General features: G+C 55.7%; 1 protein-coding gene across 1 annotated transcript; it reads right to left on the reverse strand.

The window, feature by feature from the left end:
• Positions 1-144: 144 nt before the first annotated feature.
• Positions 145-17,489, reverse strand: CERS1 (ceramide synthase 1). The gene is made up of 7 exons (XM_058858995.1): positions 17,247-17,489; positions 6,394-6,553; positions 4,505-4,685; positions 3,895-4,056; positions 1,444-1,591; positions 870-1,006; positions 145-489 (listed from the first exon to the last, which is right to left on the reverse strand). Exons 1-7 carry the CDS (start codon positions 17,466-17,468, stop codon positions 447-449), a joined length of 1,053 nt encoding a protein of 350 aa, XP_058714978.1. The 5' UTR covers positions 17,469-17,489; the 3' UTR covers positions 145-446.
• Between the last annotated feature and the right edge of the window lie 2,868 nt (positions 17,490-20,357).

The following is a 20,357-nucleotide window of genomic DNA, read 5'->3' on the forward strand; positions in this document are numbered from 1 at the left end:
CCCCGCTGGGATTGGGGCTGGAGCAGGACAGGACCACAGGACCTTCCCCGCCGGGATCGGAGCAGGACAGGACCTTCCCCCGCCGGGACTGGGGCTGGAGCAGGACAGGACCACAGGACCTTCCCCGCCGGGATCGGAGCAGGACAGGACCTTTCCCCGCCGGGATCGGGGCTGGAGCAGGACAGGAGCAGCTGGGAAGGGGCAGAGGGAGGTTCCGGGGGGGAATCACAGCGGGGCTGAGAACGTGGAGCAACACCGGGGGACACAAAGGCAGCCCCGAATTCCACCCGGGCCAGCAAAGCCCAAGTGGCCCCCAGGGGACAGGGGACAGGCACAGCCCAGCCCCGAGGGGTCCTGGCAGGGCTGGCAGGGGGACAGGGGGGTGAAGTTCTCCTTTGCAGGGTCCCAGGGCAGGGTCCTGGCAGTGACCACCGGCCACGCCGCCCTCACAACCTCTTGTCCTTCACGAGGCCGTTCTTGAGGTGCAGCCTGGGGAGAGCAGAGCCCGTGGTCAGCCCGGCTTGGTCACCCCGACATTCCCAGCCTCACCTCCCCACCAGGATCCCACCGGGAAAAGCTCCAGGGAGAGCTCAGAGCCCCCGAGGGGCTCCAGGAGAGCCGGAGAGGGGCTGGGGACGAGGGATGGAGGGACAGGACACAGGGAATGGCTCCAGTGCCGGAGGGCAGGGCCGGATGGGGAATTGGGAATTGGGAATTCATGGCTGGGAGGGTGGGGAAGGGCTGGGATGGAATTCCCAGAGCGGCTGTGGCCACCCCTGGACCCCTGGGATGGTGGGAAGGGTCCCAGGGGTGGAACTTTAGGGATTTCCAAGCCGGACAAGTTTGGAATTCCACTCGTGTCCACGTACCCTTCCTTCAGAGCCTGGGGCAGCGGGATCCCAGCCTCCTTCCCGGCTTTCCTGCTCTCCTCCACGTCGTACTCGCGGACATCGTTCACCTCCTGCATCTGCCCCAGCAGCACCTTGGCCACGAAGAGCACGATGTACTGCGGGACAGCCCAGACAGACCCTCAGCCTGGGGGGAGCCTCCTCCTGCTGCCCCCACCCCATTTCGGGCAGGGCAGCTCCCCCCGGGATGGGGTTCGGCACTTGGAGCAGAATTCCAGCCCCCGGGATGATGGGATCAGAGCTGCCCATCCTCTCCACCCCTCCCCGGAGCTCGGGGCATGCAGGAACATTCCCGGAACGTTCACACCTCTCCCAGATTGCAGCTGCTGTTATCGCTCCCTCCCCGCGCATCCCCGGGGTGTCAGACACTCGGAATTCCAAAGGGAGCCCTTCCCTCCTCCCCCGAACTCCCCAAAACCTCCTGCTCCCCGCGATCCCGGGGACCCCAAGGACTGGGGACATTTTCCTGCCGTCCCCAGCCCCGGTTTGGGCAGGGCAGCTCCCCGAGGGGGGTCCCGAGCCCGGGATCACCCACCAGGAACCAGTAGATGTTCATCAGGGTGAGCACGAGCAGCAGCGCGTTGAAGAAGAAGTAGAAGGGGATGTTGGGGACGGACTGGAGGCTGGAGTGGCAGGTGGCATAAAGAACCTTGAGAGGGAACCAGTAGAGACGGAACCAGAACCTGCAGGGACAGCGACAGAGGGGGTTCAGTGGGGACAGAGCCAGCACAGCTCATCCCTGATTCCAGGAACAGCAGGACAGAACCAGCACAGCTCATCCCTGATCCTGGGAACAGCAGGACAGAGCCAGCACAGCTCATCCCTGATCCTGGGAAAGGGAAGGGCAGCACAGCCTCATCCCTGATCCCAGGAAAGGGAAGGACAGACCAGCACAGCCTCATCCCTGATCCCGGGAAAGGGAAGGACAGAGCCAGAGCCAGCACAGCCTCATCCCTGATCCCGGGAAAGGGAAGGACAGAGCCAGAGCCAGCACAGCCTCATCCCTGATCCTGGGAAAGGGAAGGGCAGAACCAGCACAGCCTCATCCCTGATCCCGCGAAAGGGAAGGACAGCACAGCCTCATCCCTGATCCTGGGAAAGGGAAGGACAGAGCCAGCACAGCCTCATCCCTGATCCCGGGAAAGGCAGGACAGACCAGCACAGCCTCATCCCTGATCCTGGGAAAGGCAGGACAGAGGCAACACAGCCTCATCCCTGATCCCCAATCCCTGCTCCCAGAAAAGCACAGGACAATGGGACACCCCAAAGCTTTGGTGCAGAGGCAGAGCAGGGTGGGAAAACCTTCGGGAGTTTTTCCCAGTCCTGTGCACCCCGAATTTCTCACCAAAAACCTTCCCAAACTGAGGCTCATCCATCATCCATCATCCATCACCCATCATCCATCCATCCATCCATCCATCCATCCATCCATCCATCCATCCATCCATCCATCCACCCCTTCACCTCTTCCTTTTCCTCCTGCCTCGCCCCAGGAGGAGCTGGAATCTGGAAATTCAGAAAGAATTCTGAGGAAAAATCTGGAAGTTTCCCTTTTCCTGCCTGGAAAAGCTCTCCTGGCTCCCAGAGCTGGGAAAGGGCTCCAGCTCCTCCCGCTGCTCCTGCCCGGGGTCATTTGTCAGGATTTCACATTTCTGGTGACAGAGCCGGGCACTACAGAGGGATTCCGAGCCCAGCATGGGGCCAAGCCTCAAAGGGCAGGAAAATCCCCGGGAGATGGTGGGGGCACAAAAACCGGGATCAGGGGGGTCCACCAAGGAGGGTCAGGAGTGGGATCAGGGGCCAAAGCCAGCAGGGAGGGTCAGGAGTGGGATCAGGGACACGAATCAGGGGTCAGGAGAGGGATCAGAGACACAAATCAGGTCAGGAATGGGATGAGGGACACGAATCGGGTCAGGAGAGGGATCAGGGACATAAATCAGGGGTCAGGAATGGGATCAGGGACACAAATCCCACAGGGAGGAGGGTTGGGAGTGGGATCAGGAGAACAAATCCACCAAGGAGGGTTAGGACCGGGATCAGGGACACAAATCAGGGATCAGGATTGGGATCAGGGACACAAACCCAGCAGGGAGGGTCGGGATTGGGATCAGAGACACAAACCCAGCAGGGAGGAGGGTCAGGAAGGCACCAGGGACTCAAATCTGTCAGGGAAGAAGGTCAGGATTGGGGTGAGGGACACAGACCCAGCAGGGATCGGGATCAGAGACACAAATCCAGCAGGGAAAATCAGGATTGGAATGAGGGACATGAACCCAGCAGGAAAGGTCAGGATTGGGGTTGGGATTGGGGTTGGGATTGGGATTGGGATTGGGATTGGGATGAGTGACAGGCAGGCACCAGCTGACGCTGAAGGTCAGGATTGGGGTTGGATTGGGATTGGGATTGGATTGGGGTTGGGATTGGGATTGGATTGGGGTTGGGATGAGGGGCAGGCACGCACCAGCTGACGCTGAAGGTCAGGATTGGGGTTGGGATTGGGATTGGGATTGGGGTTGGGATTGGGGTTGGGATTGGGGTTGGGGCTGGGATTGGGATTTGGATTGGGATTGGGGTTGGGATTGGGGTTGGGATTGGGATTGGGGTTGGGGTTGGGATTGGGGTTGGGGTTGGGATTGGGATTGGGATTGGGGTTGGGATTGGGGTTGGGATTGGGGTTGGGATGGAGGGGCAGGCACGCACCAGCTGACGCTGAATGTCAGGATTGGGGTTGGATTGGGATTGGGATTGGATTGGGGTTGGGATTGGGATTGGGATTGGGGTTGGGATGAGGGGCAGGCACGCACCAGCTGACGCTGAAGGTCAGGATGGGGGTTGGGGTTGGGATTGGGATTGGGGTTGGGATTGGGATTAGGGTTGGGGTTGGGGTTGGGATTGGGATTGGGATTGGGGTTGGGGTTGGGATTGGGGTTGGATTGGGGTTGAATTGGGGTTGGGATTGGGGTTGGGATGAGGGGCAGGCACGCACCAGCTGACGCTGAAGGTCAGGCAGCCGATGTTGGAGATGACATCGTTGAGGCGGTGGTAGACCCCACCACGGTGCTTGAAGTACACGTTGAGCTTGGTGAACTCCAGCTGAACGTCACTGATGTCGTGCAGGAACAGCACCAGGATACCCACGTTGTGGTACCTGCCGGGAAAAACGGGGGGAAAAGGGGGAAAATGGGGGGAAAATGGGAAAAAATGGGGGAAAATGGGGGGAAAATGGGAAAAGGGGAAAAAATGGGAAAAATGGGGACGGGGGAAAGGGTTGTGAAAAGGGTGGAGAAAAAAAGGGTGGAGAAAAAAAGGGTGAGGGGGATTCCTGTTGGATCCCGTTGGATCCCTGCTGGATCCCTGTGAGATCCCTGTTGGGTCCCTGTTAGATCCTGTTGGATCCCGTTGGATCCCACTGGATCCCTGTGAGATCCCCAAAGGATTCCTGTTGGATCCCTGTTGTATCCCCATTGTATCCCCGTTGTATCCCCGTTGTATCCCCGTTGTATCCCCGTTGGATCCCTGTTAGATCCCGTTAGATCCCGCTGGATCCCGCTGGATCCCGCTGGATCCCGCTGGATCCCGCTGGTGTCAGGGCGCACCTGAAGGCGTAGGAGGAGGCGATGAGCAGCAGGGTGACCACGTGGTGCAGCAGCATCACCAGCGAGTCCTTGCGCCAGGTGTCCATGTAGGCGGTGGCGTAGAGCGAGTGGCCGTAGAAGCTGCTCTGCAGCAGGTACGCCAGCGCGATGTCACCGGGCACCGCCATGCCCCGGTGCCACCCTGCGGGGACAGAACGGGACAGGGTCACAGGGTCACAGTGTCACAGAGCCAGCGCGATGTCACCGGGCACCGCCATGCCCCGGTGCCACCCTGCGGGGACAGAACGGGACAGGGTCACAGGGTCACAGAGCCAGCGCGATGTCACCGGGCACCGCCATGCCCCGGTGCCACCCTGCGGGGACAGAACGGGACAGGGTCACAGGGTCACAGGGTCACAGAGCCAGCGCGATGTCACCGGGCACTGCCATGCCCCGGTGCCACCCTGAGGGGACAGAACGGGACCCAAATGAGAGGGGACAGGGTCACTGGGCACTGCCATGCCCCGGTGCCACCCTGCGGGGACAGAACGGGACAGGGTCACAGAGCCACCGCCATGGCCCGGTGCCACCCTGAGGGGACAGAACGGGACAGGGTCACAGGGTCACAGAGCCAGCGCGATGTCCCCGGTGCCACCCTGAGGGGACAGAACAGGACAGGGTCACAGAGCCACCGCCATGCCCCGGTGCCACCCTGCGGGGACAGAACGGGACCCAAACGAGAGGGGACAGGGTCACAGGGTCACAGAGCCAGCGCGATGTCCCCGGTGCCACCCTGTGGGGACACCCGGTGGCTCTGGTTAAAGGCACCAGCCCAGAGGGGACAAGGTCACAGCGGGGTTTAGGGACATTCATTTAGTTATTTTTATTTATCTGTATGTTTAGATATCTATGTGTTTATTTATGTATTTCTATTTTTATTTTTATTATATTTATGCGTTTATTTATGTATTTCTATTTTTATTATATTTATATATTTATTTATATCTTTCTATTTTTATCTTTATTATATTCATATGTAAATTTATATATTTCTGTTTTTATTTTTATAATATTCATATATTTATTATGTGTTTATATTTATGTATTTCTAATAGATATAATATGTATTGTGTAAATATTATATGACATTATATATTATATAATATATTATATATAATATATTATATATATTATATAAATTCTAATTATAATATAATTAGAATATATGAATATATAATATATGTAATATACATAATATATAATATATAATATACAATATATCATATATAATATATATTGTATATAATATATCATATATACCATATATTATATATAATACATTATATAATATATATTATATAATGTATACAATATATATAATAGATAATATCTATAATATATATTATATATATTATATATAATATAATATATAATATATTATATATATTATATACCAAATAGCTAATATCCAATATAATCTATATTTAATATCTAATACATAATACACAATATCTAATATCTAATATCTAATATGTAATATCTAATATGTAATATGTAATATATAATATATAATACATAATATATAATATATAATATATAATATATAATATATAATATATAATATATAATATATAATATATAATATATTATATATTATATATTATATATTATATATTATATATTATATATTATATATTATATATTATATATTATATATTATATATTATATATTATATATTATATATAATAAATATATCATAATTGTAATAAAACATTTAATACACAACAACAATAACAATTCTATAAATACACATAACATAAAATCACATATAAAAATGATATAAAATGATAATATAAAATATATATTTTTTTATTCTATAGATGAATTTTTTCCCTGCACTTTTCCTCACCGTAGAAGACGGAGGGGGGGTCGTGGAAGAAGGGATAATCGGTGCAGAACAGCAGGTAAGCGCCGTAGGACCAGGACAAGGAGTAGAAAATCAACTTCCAGGCACTCTCGGGCATCTTGGCCGCATCTTTGGGCTGCAGCTTGCACCACTCCCCGAAGGGCTGTGGGGAAAATTGGGAATTTCACCCTGGAGAACACCCAGAGCTCAGGATTCCTGGTTTTCCAGTGGGAATGGGGCTGGGGAAGGGGGAATTGGGAGGCTGGGGTGATTGGAAGTGAGGAGAAATTGGGATTCAAGATGAATTCCTGGTGGGATTCCCGGTTTTCCAGTGGGAATGAGGTCAGGGAAGGGAAAATCGGGAGGCTGGGGTGATTGGAAGTGAGGAGAAATTTGGATTCAAGATGAATTCCTGGTGGGATTCCCATTTTTCCAGTGGGAATGAGGTCAGGGAAGGGGGAATTGGGAGGCTGGGGTGATGGGAAGTGAGGAGAAATTGGGATTGGAATTGAATTCCTGCTGGGAGCAGAGCTCAGAGGAGCCTCCCCCACCCTGCTCGTGGCGTGGAGCCAAGAACTCATCAAATAAATGATATAGAAAATCAAATAAAACCGGGAAAAGGCCAGAGGAGAAGCTGGAATAAAATTATCCAGGGTGGATGGAGCCGCCAGATCCCGGGAAAAAGCCTCTGGATGGGCAGGGAAAGGCTCGGCAGAGCCCTGGGCACGCTGGCACTGCCACCAGGTGCCACCAGGTGCCACCAGGTGCCACCAGCTCCGGGCCACCCCTCCTTCCCCACATTCCCAGCCCAAATCCCACTGGGAATTCCACCCCTCCCCCCGTGGTGCTTGGGAGCCCAAACCTCCCCAAATCTGCCCAAAATCAGGGCAGGGGGGACGGGCAGCTCTGCCTGGGATTAATCCCAAGAAAATTCCTCATCCAGCCCCCAGCCCTGGCAGGGACAAACTGGGAATCACAGGAAAACATGGAGCAGCCTCGGGTTTTTGGGAATAAAGGGATCCAGCAAAGCACAGCCTCGTTTTTTTGGGGAATAAAAGGGATTCAGCAAGGCACAGCCTCATTTTTGGGGGGAATAAACTGACCCAGCACAGCATAACCTCATTTTTTTGGGAATAAAGGGGACCAGCCTAACATAGCCTCGGTTTTTTGGGAATAAAGGGGATCCAGCAAGGCACAGCCTCATTTTTTTGGGAATAAACTGACCCAGCAAGGCCCAGCCCCGCGTTTTTTGGGAATAAAGGGATCCAACAAAGCACAGCCTCGTTTTTTTGGGAATAAACTGACCCAGCAAGGCACAGCCCCAGGTTTTTTGGGAATAAAGGGATCCAGCATAACACAGCCTCGGTTTTTTGGGAATAAAAGGGATTCAGCAAGGCACAGCCTCATTTTTGGGGGGAATAAACTGACCCAGCACAGCATAACCTCATTTTTTTGGGAATAAAGGGGACCAGCCTAACACAGCCTCGATTTTTTGGGAATAAACTGACCCAGCAAGGCACAGCCTCAGGTTTTTTGGGAATAAAGGGATCCAGCATAACACAGCCTCATTTTTTTGGGAATAAAGGGGATCCAGCAAGGCACAGCCTCGGGTTTTTTGGGAATAAACGGAGCAGGGGGTGCTGCCCTTCCCCGTGTGCTCCCAGGGAGCTTTTCCTGCCCCTCGGTGGCAGCTGAGCAATTCCAGACCCCATCCCTGATTCCCATCAGCGCCAGGACCCCTCCGGAGCCCCGGGATGTATTCCCAAGGCAGGGGAGGGCACAGGGAAAGGTTTGGGGGAGCCAAAGCGCCGATAATTCTCAAATCCCTCCCCTCAGAACCTCCCCGGCAGCTCCAGGCGAGCTGGAGGTGAAAACAAAACTCCTGGGAGGTAACTGGACCCTGCCCGCCCCGGGTCAGCATTTTCGGATCCTAAATTAAGGCTCCAGCTGTCCCCTCGCTGTGGCTGCCCCGGAGTTTGGCCCCTCTGGCCCCTTTTCCAGGGGCTCCAATCCCAAAAGCTCTGGATTTTCCCAGCCCTGGCACGTCCCACGCCGGGAGCCGCTGCCAAGGCCAGGAAAAGGCAGGAAAAAAAGGAGGAAGCTCGGAGGGGGAAGGGAAAATGGGGAGACAGAAAGTTCTGGGCACGGAGAGCGTCACACGGCAGCGACACGGGGACAGCTCAGCGGGGTCCTCAAACCCTGGGCACCCCACGAGGGTTTGGGGTGGGAGAGACCACAGGGATCCTCCAGCTCCAAATCCTTCCTCTATCCCGGGGTGGATCCTCCAGCTCCAAATCCCATCCCAGGGTGGATTTGGGATCTGAGCTCAGCCTCAAACCCTGGGCACCCCACAAGGGTTTGGGGTGGGAGAAACCACAGGGATCCTGCAGCTCCAAATCCCATCCCAGGGTGGATTTGGGATGCTCAAACCCCTGCTCACCCCACGAGGGTTTGGGAGGGACCACAGGGATCATCCAGCTCCAAATCCCATCCCAGGGTGGATTTGGGATGCTCAAATCTCTGCTCACCCCACGAGGGTTTGGGGTGGGAGGAACTGCAGGGATCATCCAGCTCCAAATCCTTCCCCTGTCCCAGGGTGGATTTAGGATTCTCAAAGCCCTGCTCACCCCACGAGCGTTTGGGGTGAGAGGGACCACAGGGATCCTCCAGCTCCAAATCCCATCCCAGGGTGGATTTGGGATGCTCAAATCTCTGCTCACCCCACAAGGGCTTGGGGTGGGAGAGACCACAGGGATCTGTGGGGTCCCTTCCCCTGTCCCAGGGTGGATTTAGGATTCTCAAACCCCTGCTCACCCCACGAGGGTTTGGGGTGAGAGGGACCACAGGGATCCTCCAGCTCCAAATCCCATCCCGGGGTGGATTTGGGATGCTCAAACCCCTGCTCACCCCACGAGGATTTGGGAGGGACTGCAGGGATCATTCAGCTCCAAATCCCATCCCGGGGTGGGAGCTGGCTCTGGAGCAGGCCCAGGAAGGAGGAGGGAGCCGGCAGTGCCTGGGGGACACGGGGGGACACGGGGGGGACACGGGGGGGACACACGGGGGACACAGGGGGGACACGGGGGACACACGGGGGACACGGGGGACACACGGGGGACACACAGGGGACACAAGGAGGACACGGGGGACACAGGGGGGACACGGGGGGACACGGGGGGACACTGGGGGAACACACGGGACACACGGGGGGACACACGGGGGTCAAGGGGGACACACGGGGGGACACGGGGGACACACGGGGGACACACGGGGGACACACGGGGGACACATAGGACACACGGGGGACACACAGGGGACACAAGGAGGACACGGGGGACACAGGGGGGACACGGGGGACACAAGGGGGACACGGGGGACATACAGGGGACACACGGGGGACACACGGGGGGCACACAGGGGACACACAGGGGACACGGGGGATACACGGGGGTGTCCCTGGAGCTGCCCACAGGAGCCAGCTCTGCCCGTGGGGTGGGGAGGGGGGTGGGGGATGTCCTCCCATCACCCGGCCGCCGTTGCCATGGTGACGGCGCAGGGATGCTGTTGCCACGGGAGACGGAGCTGCGGCGGGAGCCGGGATCTGGCTCGGGCTGGAAGAGCCCAGGGCTCCTGGCCAGTGATGTCACGGGGCTCTGCTGGAAGGGCAGCCGCCCCCTCCTCTTCCTCCTCCTCCTCCTCCTCCTCCTCCTCCTCCTCCTCCTCCTCCTCCTCCTCCTCCTCCTCCCCCCCCCTCACGGGCTCCTCGTGACGCGCTGGGGCCGGGGCAGGAGCAGCAGAATTCCCGGCAGGATCGGGGGAAGGAGCTGGGGCTGCCCGCAGCGGCACCGAACACCCGCAGCCGGCAGAGAACGGGGCTCAGCTCCCTCAGATCCACAGCCAGGGATCCCCAAATCCACAGCCAGAGATCCCCAAATCCACAGTCGGGGATCCCCAAATCCACAGCCAGAGATCCCCAAATCCACAGCCAGAGATCCCCAAATCCACAGCCGGGGATCCCCAAATCCACAGCCAGAGATCCCCAAATCCACAGCCAGAGATCCCCAAATCCACAGCCGGGGATCCCCAAATCCACAGCCAGAGATCCCCAAATCCACAGCCAGAGATCCCCAAATCCACAGCCGGGGATCCCCAAATCCACAGCCGGGGATCCCTAAATCCACAGCCAGAGATCCCCAAATCCACAGCCAGAGATCCTCAAATCCACAGTCGGGGATCCCTAAATCCGCTCCAAGCTCCAGGGATCCCTAAATCCGCATCCAGGTATCCCTAAATCCACAGCCAGAGATCTCTAAATCCACATCCAGAGATCTCTAAATCCACATCCAGAGATCTCTAAATCCACAGCCAGAGATCTCTAAATCCACACTCAGAGATCTCTAAATCCACCCGCAGGCCCCGGGATCCCTGAATCCCGCCCGGATCCAGCCCCAGGCCCCGGGACCCCTGAATCCCGCCCGGATCCAGCCCCAGGCCCCGGGATCCCTGAATCCCGCCCGGATCCAGCCCCAGGGAGCTCGGGAGCAGCGGGGAGGGGGTTCTGGCTCCGCTGTGTCCCCCGCGGGCACAGCGCGTTCCGAGGGACACAAAGGAGCGGCTGGCACGGAGCGGCCCCGGGAGCTGGCAGCGGGCAGCGGGGGACGAGCGGGGACAGCCCCGGTCACCCCCACGGGCTCCCGACACTTCCCGGGGCGTGCCAGGGCTGGGGGAGAGGGGGCGAGGGGCTCTGTCCCCTGTGTCCCCCATCCCGTGTCCTCTCTGTCCCCTCTGTCCCCTCTGTCCACTGTGTCCCCCCTCCCGTGTCCCCTCTGTCCCCTCTGTCCCCTCTCCCGTGTCCCCTTTGTCCCCTCTGTCCCCTGTGTCCCCCATCCCGTGTCCTCTCTGTCTCCTCTGTCCCCTGTGTCCCCTCTCCCGTGTCCTCTCTGTCCCCTCTGTCCCCTCTGTCCCCTGTGTCCCCCCTCCCGTGTCCCCTCTGTCCCCTCTGTCCCCTCTGTCCCCTGTGTCCCCTCTCCCGAGTCCCCTGTGTCCCCCATTCCCTGTCCCCTGTGCCCCCCGTGTCCCCTCTGTCCCCTGTGTCCCCTCTCCCCTCTGTCCACTGTCCCGTGTCCCCTTTCCTCAGAGTCCCCTCTGTCCCCTCTGTCCCCTCTGTGCACCGTCCCGTGTCCCCTGTGTCCCCCCGTGTCCCCTCCCGTGTCCCCTCCCGTGTCCCCTGTGTCCCCCCGTGTCCCCTCCCGTGTCCCCTCTGTCCCCCGTGTCCCCAGGCCGGTCACTGCTCCCACCCCGGGGCTCCCAAACAATCCCAAAAAAGTGTTAGTATTAGTATTAGTATTAGTATTAGTATTAGTATTAGTATTAGTATTAGTATTAGTATTAGCATTAGCATTAGCATTAGTATTATTGGTATTGGTATTGGTATTATTAGTATTATTAGTATTATTAGTATTATTAGTATTCATATTATTCGTATTATTAGTATTAGTATGAGTATCAGTATCCATATCAGTATTAGTATTAGTATTAGTTTTAGTATTAGAATTAGTATTAGTATCAGTATCAGTATCAGTATCAGTGTTAGTATCAGTATTAGTATTTATTTATTATTATTATATTACATTATTATAATAATATAATAATATAACATTTATAATAATATAATATAATGATAATAACATAATATATATATGATTAATACTGATAATACCAATAATACTAATACTAACAACACCAATAATACTAACAACACTAATACCAATAATACCAGTACTAACAAAACTAACAACACTACCAGTAATACCACTAATAATAACAATAAAAATATTTTCTCTTTTTTTCCCCTTTTTTTTCCTCTCCCCTCGCTGGATTCGCGTCCCGGGAGAGGCGGCGGGGACGGTGCTGACCCAGCGGAGCCGCCCCCGCCGCTCCGGGGGGAATAAAGAACCTTTTGTTGCTCCTTTTCTCCCCTCGGCAGCTGCCAGGGTTTGTGTTGCCAGCAGGAAAAGGCGGATCCTGCTCCCACACCGAGCTCGGGTCCCTCCTGAGCCCCCCCGAGTCACCCCCGGAGCCGGGGAGTGGGAAATGAAACCCTGGAAACGCTGCAGGGTGGGGGGAGATCAGCCCAAAGCTCCGAAATGTCACCGGGAATCCTCAATTTCCATCTCCCACACCCTCCCCGGGGCTGCTCCCAGCTCATTTTCCAGCCTTTTTCCCTGCAGAGGATTCCGGAATGTCCGGACACCTGCGGGATCAGCACCTGGCTGCTGCCCGGACCAAAAATTCACAATTTTTCCCTCTGCAGAACCAAGTTTTGGGGACAGAGGGGACACCTGATCACCCTCAAATCCAACTTTTCCAGCCAGAGGATTTTCCCTCCCTCCCAGCTCGCTTTTGGGATTTCCAGCAGCCCAGGGGGGGTTTGAGGGGTCACAGCAATTCCAGGAGTGCCCCAGTCCAGGTGTGCTCCTGGATTTACCTGCCCGAGGGGAAGGAGAGAGCTCCAGGAGCTTCTCCCGAGCTTTTTTCCACTCCTTTTCCAGGCTCAGGTGCCCTCCAGGGTTTTTAATGAACACAGACGTGCTCAGGTTGCTGCTCTTTAATCCAAGTCCACACAGGGACGCGCCAAGGGGGCAAATCCAAGGATTCCAGCACTTCCCTGGAATTTGGGTTTAATTTCTGGAGCTCCTGCACCCCAAAATGAGCGGGACAAAGAGCAGGGGCTGGGATGAGGCCTGGGAAAGGATGGATAAATGGCACAGGGATGTTCCTGCCCCAGCACAGCTGACTCGGAGGGTCTTTCCCGACTTTTTAATCCACATTTCCTGCCCTGACCGGGATCTTTCCCAGCCCTTGTTGTGTTTGCACCGAGGATTCTGCAAAGAGGCAGCAAAAGGACAAAAATCTGCTCGGAGGAGGATGAGGAGAAAAGGAAGAGAGGATGGAGAGGCACCAAAACTGCTGGAAAATCCACTCTGATCCAACCCAAACCATTCCCATCACCCGCAGCCCCTCTGCTGCAGCTCCAGCCTCCAGATGAGGATGGATGCCCCAAAATCCTGAGCAGGGGAGAAGTTCCCGGGGTTAAAGAACTTTTCTTTCTCCCCTTGAACCATCCCGAGCCCTTCCAGATCTCCCAGAGACCCAAACCTGTGGGGTTTTCCAGAAAAAAACCAATTCCCATCATTTCCCACAGCAATTCCAGCAAGGGAAAACTTCCAATCTTTTTAAAAACGCATCCCTGGAGTGGGAGCGTCCCTCCCCGCGGCCGGGGGAAAGCTGAGCCCTGCTCGGCATCTCATCAGCATCATCCACATGCAGATGGAGCCACAGGAACCCCTCAGCCCCCCTGGCCCTTCTGCAGTTACAGGAGTGACCCATTTCCCTGGGAATGGCTCCTTGGAGCTGCCAGGACCTGTCAGGAGCTGCCAGGACCTGCCAGGAGCTTCCCGGAGCTTCCCGGAGCTTCCCGGAGCTCGGGGTGGGTGCCCGGGGCTGAGCCCCTGCTCCGGGAGAGCCTCGCAGCAGCACCGGGGGAATCCAGCCCGGGCTGTTCCAGCCTGGATCCGGCACTGCCAGAGCCAGCTGGGGCAGGGGATGAGGGGAAAATCCCCTCTGGAACAAAATTCCCAGGATTTTCTTCACTTACAGCCCCTCTGAGCCTTCAAAGCCAGACAGGGAATGAGGGAAATCCACTCTGGAACAAAATTCCCAGGATTTTCTTCACTTACAGCCCCTCTGAGCCTTCAAAGCCAGACAGGGAATGAGGGAAATCCAGTCTGGAACAAAATTCCCAGAATTTACTTCACTTACAGCCCCTCTCACCATTTAAAGCCAGACAGGGAATGAGGGAAATCCAGTCTGGAACAAAATTCCCAGGATTTTCTTCACTTACAACTTCTTCAACCCATCACAGCCAGACTGGGAATGAAGGAAATCCAGTCTGGAACAAATTCCCAGCATTTTCTTCACCTACAGCCCCTCTGAGCCTTCAAAGCCAGACTGGGAATGAGAGAAATCCACTCTGGAACAAAATTCCCGGAATTTTCTTCACCCGCTGACCATTCAAAGCCAGACTGGGAATGAAGGAAATCCAGTCTGGAACTAATTCCCAGCAGATTCCTCATCCACAGCCCCTTCCACCATTCAAAGCCAGACAGGGAATGAGGGAAATCCAGTCTGGAACGAATTCCCAGGATTTCCTGGGGCACAGCCCCCTCGGCAGCCCCGGAGAGCTCAGGTTTTAGGGCAGGGATCGCAGGGATCTGCCCGATCCATGAGGATCCAGCTCAGCCCGGGAATGAGGCTCGGCTCAGCTTCCTCAAGGCCGGCTGGCGCAGGGAGGTGACAAAAAACTGTCCCCGCTGTGCCCTGAGCCCCAAAATCCCCCAAATTCCCGCTGGTTCTGCCCTGCAGCGTCTGTGGAGGGATGGCGGCAGGGGGAGAGGAGGAGGAGGAGGAGGAGGAGGAGGAGGAGGAGGAGGAGGAGGAGGAAGGGAGGGAGGGAGGCAGCTCCTCCTGCCCGGGCAGCTCCTGCTCGGCCTGTCCCCACCCGGGCGGTGACAGCAGCGGTGACAGCAGTGGGGACAGCAGCGGGGACATCAGTGGGGACAGCAGCGGGGACAGCAGCGGTGACAGCAGTGGGGACAGCAGTGGGGACAGCAGTGGGGACAGCAGTGGGGACAGCAGTGGGGACATCAGCGGGGACAGCAGTGGGGACAGCAGCGGGGACAGCAGCGGGGACAGCAGCGGGGACAGCAGTGGGGACAGCAGCGGGGACAGCAGTGGGGACAGCAGTGGGGACAGCAGCGGGGACAGCAGTGGGGACAGCAGTGGGGACAGCAGTGGGGACAGTAGTGGGGACAGCAGTGGGGACAGCAGTGGGGACAGCAGTGGGGACAGCAGCGGGGACAGCAGCGGGGACAGCAGTGGGGACAGCAGTGGGGACAGCAGTGGGGACAGCAGTGGGGACAGCGGCCGGGGGAACGCTCCGGAGGCTGCGGGGCTGCGCCACCGCTCCGAGCCACCGAGGGGTTTTGTCCCGAAAAGCGCAGGAATGTGTCCCCACTGTGTCCCCTGTGTGTCCCTTGTGTGTCCCCTCTCCTGTTCTCTGTGTGTCCCCTGTGTGTCCCCTCTGTGTCCCCTGTGTGTCCCCTCTCCTGTCCCCTGTGTCACCTGTGTGTCCCCTCCTGTGCCCCCTCTGTGTCCCCTCTGTGTCCCCTGTGTGTTCATTCCTGTGTGTCCCCTGTGTGTCCCCTCTCCTGTCCCCTCTGTGTCCCCTCTGTGTCCCCTGTGTCACCTGTGTGTCCCCTCTCCTGTCCCCTCTGTGTCCCCTCTGTGTCCCCTCTGTGTCCCCTCTCCTGTCCCCTGTGTCCCCTGTGTGTCCCCTCCTGTTCCCTGTGTGCCCCCTCCTGTGTCCCCTGTGTGTCCCCTCTGTGTCCCCTCTGTGTCCCCTGTGTCACCTGTGTGTCCCCTCTCCTGTCCCCTCTGTGTCCCCTCTGTGTCCCCTCTGTGTCCCCTCTCCTGTCCCCTGTGTCCCCTGTGTGTCCCCTCCTGTTCCCTGTGTGCCCCCTCCTGTGTCCCCTGTGTGTCCCCTGTGTGTCCCCTCTGTGTCCCCTGTGTGTTCATTCCTGTGTGTCCCCTGTGTCCCCTGTGTCACCTGTGTGTCCCCTCTGTGCCTCCTGTGTGTCCCCTGTGTGTCCCCTGTGTGTCCCCACTGTGTCCCCTGTGTGTCCCCTCTCCTGTCCCCTCTGTGCCTCCTGTGTGTCCCCTGTGTCCCCTCCCGTGTCCCCTCCCGTGTCCCCTCCGTGTCCCCCGGGCTGGGAACGAACGGGAGGAATCATTCCCTGACCTTGGAGGGATGCGGGGATGGGGACGGGAGCGGGGGGAGCTCTCCCGGTGCCCCCGGGATGCTCCAAATCCTCCGGGATGCAGCCCCGGGAAAGGCACGGATCCACAGGAAAACCGGGAATAACCGCCGGGAAATAACCCTCAGCCTCGAGGGGATGGAAACGTGGGGTGGGAAAAGGGAACAGGGGGGTTCTCCCGGTGCTCCGGGATGTGCAAATCCTCCGGGATGCAGCCCCGGGAAAGGCACAAAACCCTGGGAATAACCGGGAAGAAACCACCCCAACCTTGAGGGGATGCGGGGATGGAAACGTGAGGGGGGAAAAGGAGCAGGGGGGCTCCGGGAATGCTGAAATCCCACGGGATGCAGCCCCCCCTGGAAAGGACATGGAACACGGAAAAACCTGGGAATAACCGGGAAGGAAAAACCTCCGGCGTTGTGCGGGCAGGGATGGAAAGGTGGAGGAGGAAATGGAGCAATGGATGCTCAGATCCTACGGGATGCAGCCCCCGGGAAAAGGCAGGGAACGACCTGGGAATAACCTGGGAATAACCTGGGAATAACCGGGAAGGAAAAGCCCTCAGCCTTGAGGGGACGCAGGGATGGATCCAGGGGGAAATGGAGGCGGGAGGGAGGAGGGGGAGGATGCTCCATCCTCAGGGATGCAGCGCCGGAGGAACAACCCGGGAATAACCTGGAAGGAAAAACCGCTCAACCTTGCGGGGCTGCAGCGCCGGGAAGGCGGCGGGGGAGGAGGGAGGGAAGGAGGGGGGGCTCTCCCGATCCCTCGGGATGCTCCACACCCGGGAATCCGGGAAAAGAAGCGGCGCGCATCCCTCACCCCATAAACCACGCCAGAACCGCTTCCCCCCCATCGCCACCCCCGCAGCCGGGGGCGGGCGCTGCTCTCGCCGCTTCCATCTCGCATCCTTCCCGCATCCCTCCCGCATCCCGGCCCATCCTTCCCGCATCCCGGCGCATCCCGGAGCCCGGCACTGACCCGAAAGAGGCGGCGGGAGCAGGCGCGGCGCAGCGCGGTCCAGCCCAGCGCGCAGAGCCCGCACAGCAGCACCTCCGCCCAGCCCAGCTGCGCGTTCTCGGCCCAGGTGCGGAGCGCCAGCTCCCAGCCGCAGTCCCCGCAGCCCCGGGCGGCCGCGGCCAAGCTGCCGTAAGCCCGGCGGAGCAGCTCGCCGTAACCGGGCATGGGCTCCGGAGGCGGCATCGCGGAGCTGCCACGGCCGAGGCCCCGCGCAGGCTCCGGCGGGGCGGGCACCGAGCTCCCCCCGCGCCGGTGCCGCGCTCGGAGCCGCCCCCCGGCACGGCCCGGCCCCCCTTGGGCCGGTCCCGGGGCTCCCGGAGGGGGGGAAGCGGCTCCGGAGGGGAGAGGAAGGCGGTGGGAGCGGCTCGGGAGAGAGGAACGGAGCGGGGAGTTCGGTACCGGCGGGGATGGAAGCGGGGGGAGCTCCAGGATCCCCCCCCGGGGGAGCCTCGGGGAGGGGGGAGCGGATGGAGGTGCCCGAAGAGCCCCGGAACGGGTTTGAGACAGCGGAGATGAGGATTTGGGGGCTCGGGGGGGATTTGGGGGATTCCAGAGAGAATTTGGGGGCTCGGGGGGGGATTTGGGGGATTCCAGAGAGAATTTGGGGGCTCCGGTGATGATTTGAGGGATTCCAGAGAGAATTTGGGGGCTCCGGTGATGATTTAGGGGATTCCAGAGAGAATTTGGGGGCTCGGGGGGGATTTGGGGGATTCCAGAGAGAATTTGGGGGCTCCGGTGATGATTTGGGGGTTCCAGAGAGAATTTGGGGGCTCGGGGGACGATTTGGGGGATTCCAGAGAGAATTTGGGGGCTCCGGGGACGATTTGGGGGTTCCAGAGAGAATTTGGGGGCTCGGGGGACGATTTGGGGGTTCCAGAGAGAATTTGGGGGCTCGGGGGACGATTTGGGGGATTCCAGAGAGGATTTGGGGGTCTCAGGTGCCACTTTGAGGTGTCAGGTGCCAATTTGGGGGCTCGGGTGCCACTTTGGGGGATTCCAGAGAGAATTTGGGGGTCTCAGGTGCTAATTTGGGGTGTCATGTGCCGCCTTGGGGGTCTCAGGTGCCACTTTGGGGGATTCAGGACCGAATTCGTGGGGTTCAGGTGCCAATTTGGGGGTCTCAGGTGCCAATTTGGGGGATTCAAGAGCAAATTCGGAGGTTTAGGTGCCAGTTTTGGGGTCTCAGGTGCCAGTTTTGGGGTTTCAGGTGCCAGTTTGGGGTTTCAGGTGCCAATTGAGGGGATTTAAGTGTGGATTTGGGGTCTCAGGTGCCACTTTGGGGGATCCAAGAACAAATTTTGGGGTTCCAGGTGCCAATTTGGGGTTTCAGGTACCAATTTGGGGTCTCAGGTGCCAATTTGGGGGATCCAGGACCGAATTTGGGGTTCCAGGTGCCAATTTGGGGGTTTCAGGTACCAATTTGGGGGATTCAGGACCGAATTTGGGGGTCTCAGGTGCCAATTTGGGGTTTCAGGTACCAATTTGGAGGTCTCAGGTGCCACTTTGGGGTCTCAGGTACCAATTTGGGGGTTCAGGACCGAATTTTGAGGTTCCAGGACCGAATTTTGGGGTTCCAGGTGCCAATTTGGGGGTTCAGGACCGAATTTTGGGGTTCCAGGACCGAATTTTGGGGTCCAGGTGCCAATTTGGGTGTCTCAGGTGCCAATTTTGGGGTTCCAGGACTGAATTTTGGGGTTCCAGGTGCCAATCCAGGTATTTTTCCCCCTCCCCAGCAGCTCCAGCTGTGCCCTGCATTTCCCCTCTGCCCAGTTTGGGGCACCTGATGCGGTTTAAAGGTCTGGAATAGGAAAATTCACTTTTCAGGTGGGTCTGGAATCATAAAATGCACCTTGAAAATGGCTTTGGAGTCATAAAATTCACCTCGGAGAGGAGCCTGGGATAATAAAATTCACTTTTCAGGTGGGTCTGGAATAATCAAAATCACTTTTGAGATGGATTTGGAATAAAATTCCCTCTTCAGATGGGTCTGGAATAATAAAAATCAGTTTTAAGATGGGTCTGGAATAATAAAATTCACTTTTCAGATAGGTCTGGAATAAAAACTCACTTTTAAGATGGATATGAAATAATAAAATTCACTTTTAAGATGGGTCTGGAATAAAAACTTTTAAGATAAATCTGGAATAATAAAAATCAGTTTTAAGATGGGTCTGGAATAATCAAAATTACCTTTTAAAATTAATCTGGAACAATAAAATTCCATTTTTCAGATGGGTCTGGAATAAAAACTTTTAAGATGGATCTGAAATAATAAAATTCAGTTTTAAGATGGATCTGGAATAATAAAATTCAGTTTTAAGATGGATCTGGAATAATAAAATTCACTTTTAAAATGGATCTGGAACAATAAAATTCCATTTTTCAGATGGGTCTGGAATAAAAACTTTTAAGATAGATCTGGAATAATAAAAATCAGTTTTAAGATGGATTTGAAATAATAAAAATCAGTTTTAAGGTGGGTATGGAATAATAAAATTCCATTTTTCAGATGGATCTGGAATAAAAACTTTTAAGATGGATCTGGAATAATAAAATTCAGTTTTAAGGTGGGTCTGGAATAACAAAAATCAGTTTTAAGATGGATCTGGAATAATAAAAATCGCTTTTAAGGTGGGTCTGGAGTCATAAAATGCACCTTGAGGATGCCTAGGAAAAACAAAATTCAATTTATTTGTTTTATAAATAAATTCTAGAAAAATTCCAACTAAAAAAAAAAATTCCTGGAGCTGCCAGGGAAAGGAAAAAGCGAAATAAATTCAATTTAAAGCCGGATTTCTCTGGGCTGACACTGGAGGTTTCCACTCTGGATTTTGGGAGTTTGGAAGGAATTGTGAAGGAATTTTCCGGAACACTGGAGCCTTTCAGAGCTGCACAAAGGGAAAATTCATCCCTGGAATGGAGCTGGGATGGAGCCAGGGGACACAAAGGGACCTTTCAGGGACAGAGCAGGGGGAGAATTCCAAGGAAATCCCAAATTTTGGGGTGAATTCCCATGGGAATGGTGATGGGTGTTAAAAATGAAGGTTGGGACTGGTGGGGATTGGGGGGGAT

The sequence above is a fragment of the Poecile atricapillus genome, chromosome 28 (genome assembly GCF_030490865.1).
Source record: "Poecile atricapillus isolate bPoeAtr1 chromosome 28, bPoeAtr1.hap1, whole genome shotgun sequence".
Lineage (NCBI taxonomy): Eukaryota > Metazoa > Chordata > Aves > Passeriformes > Paridae > Poecile > Poecile atricapillus.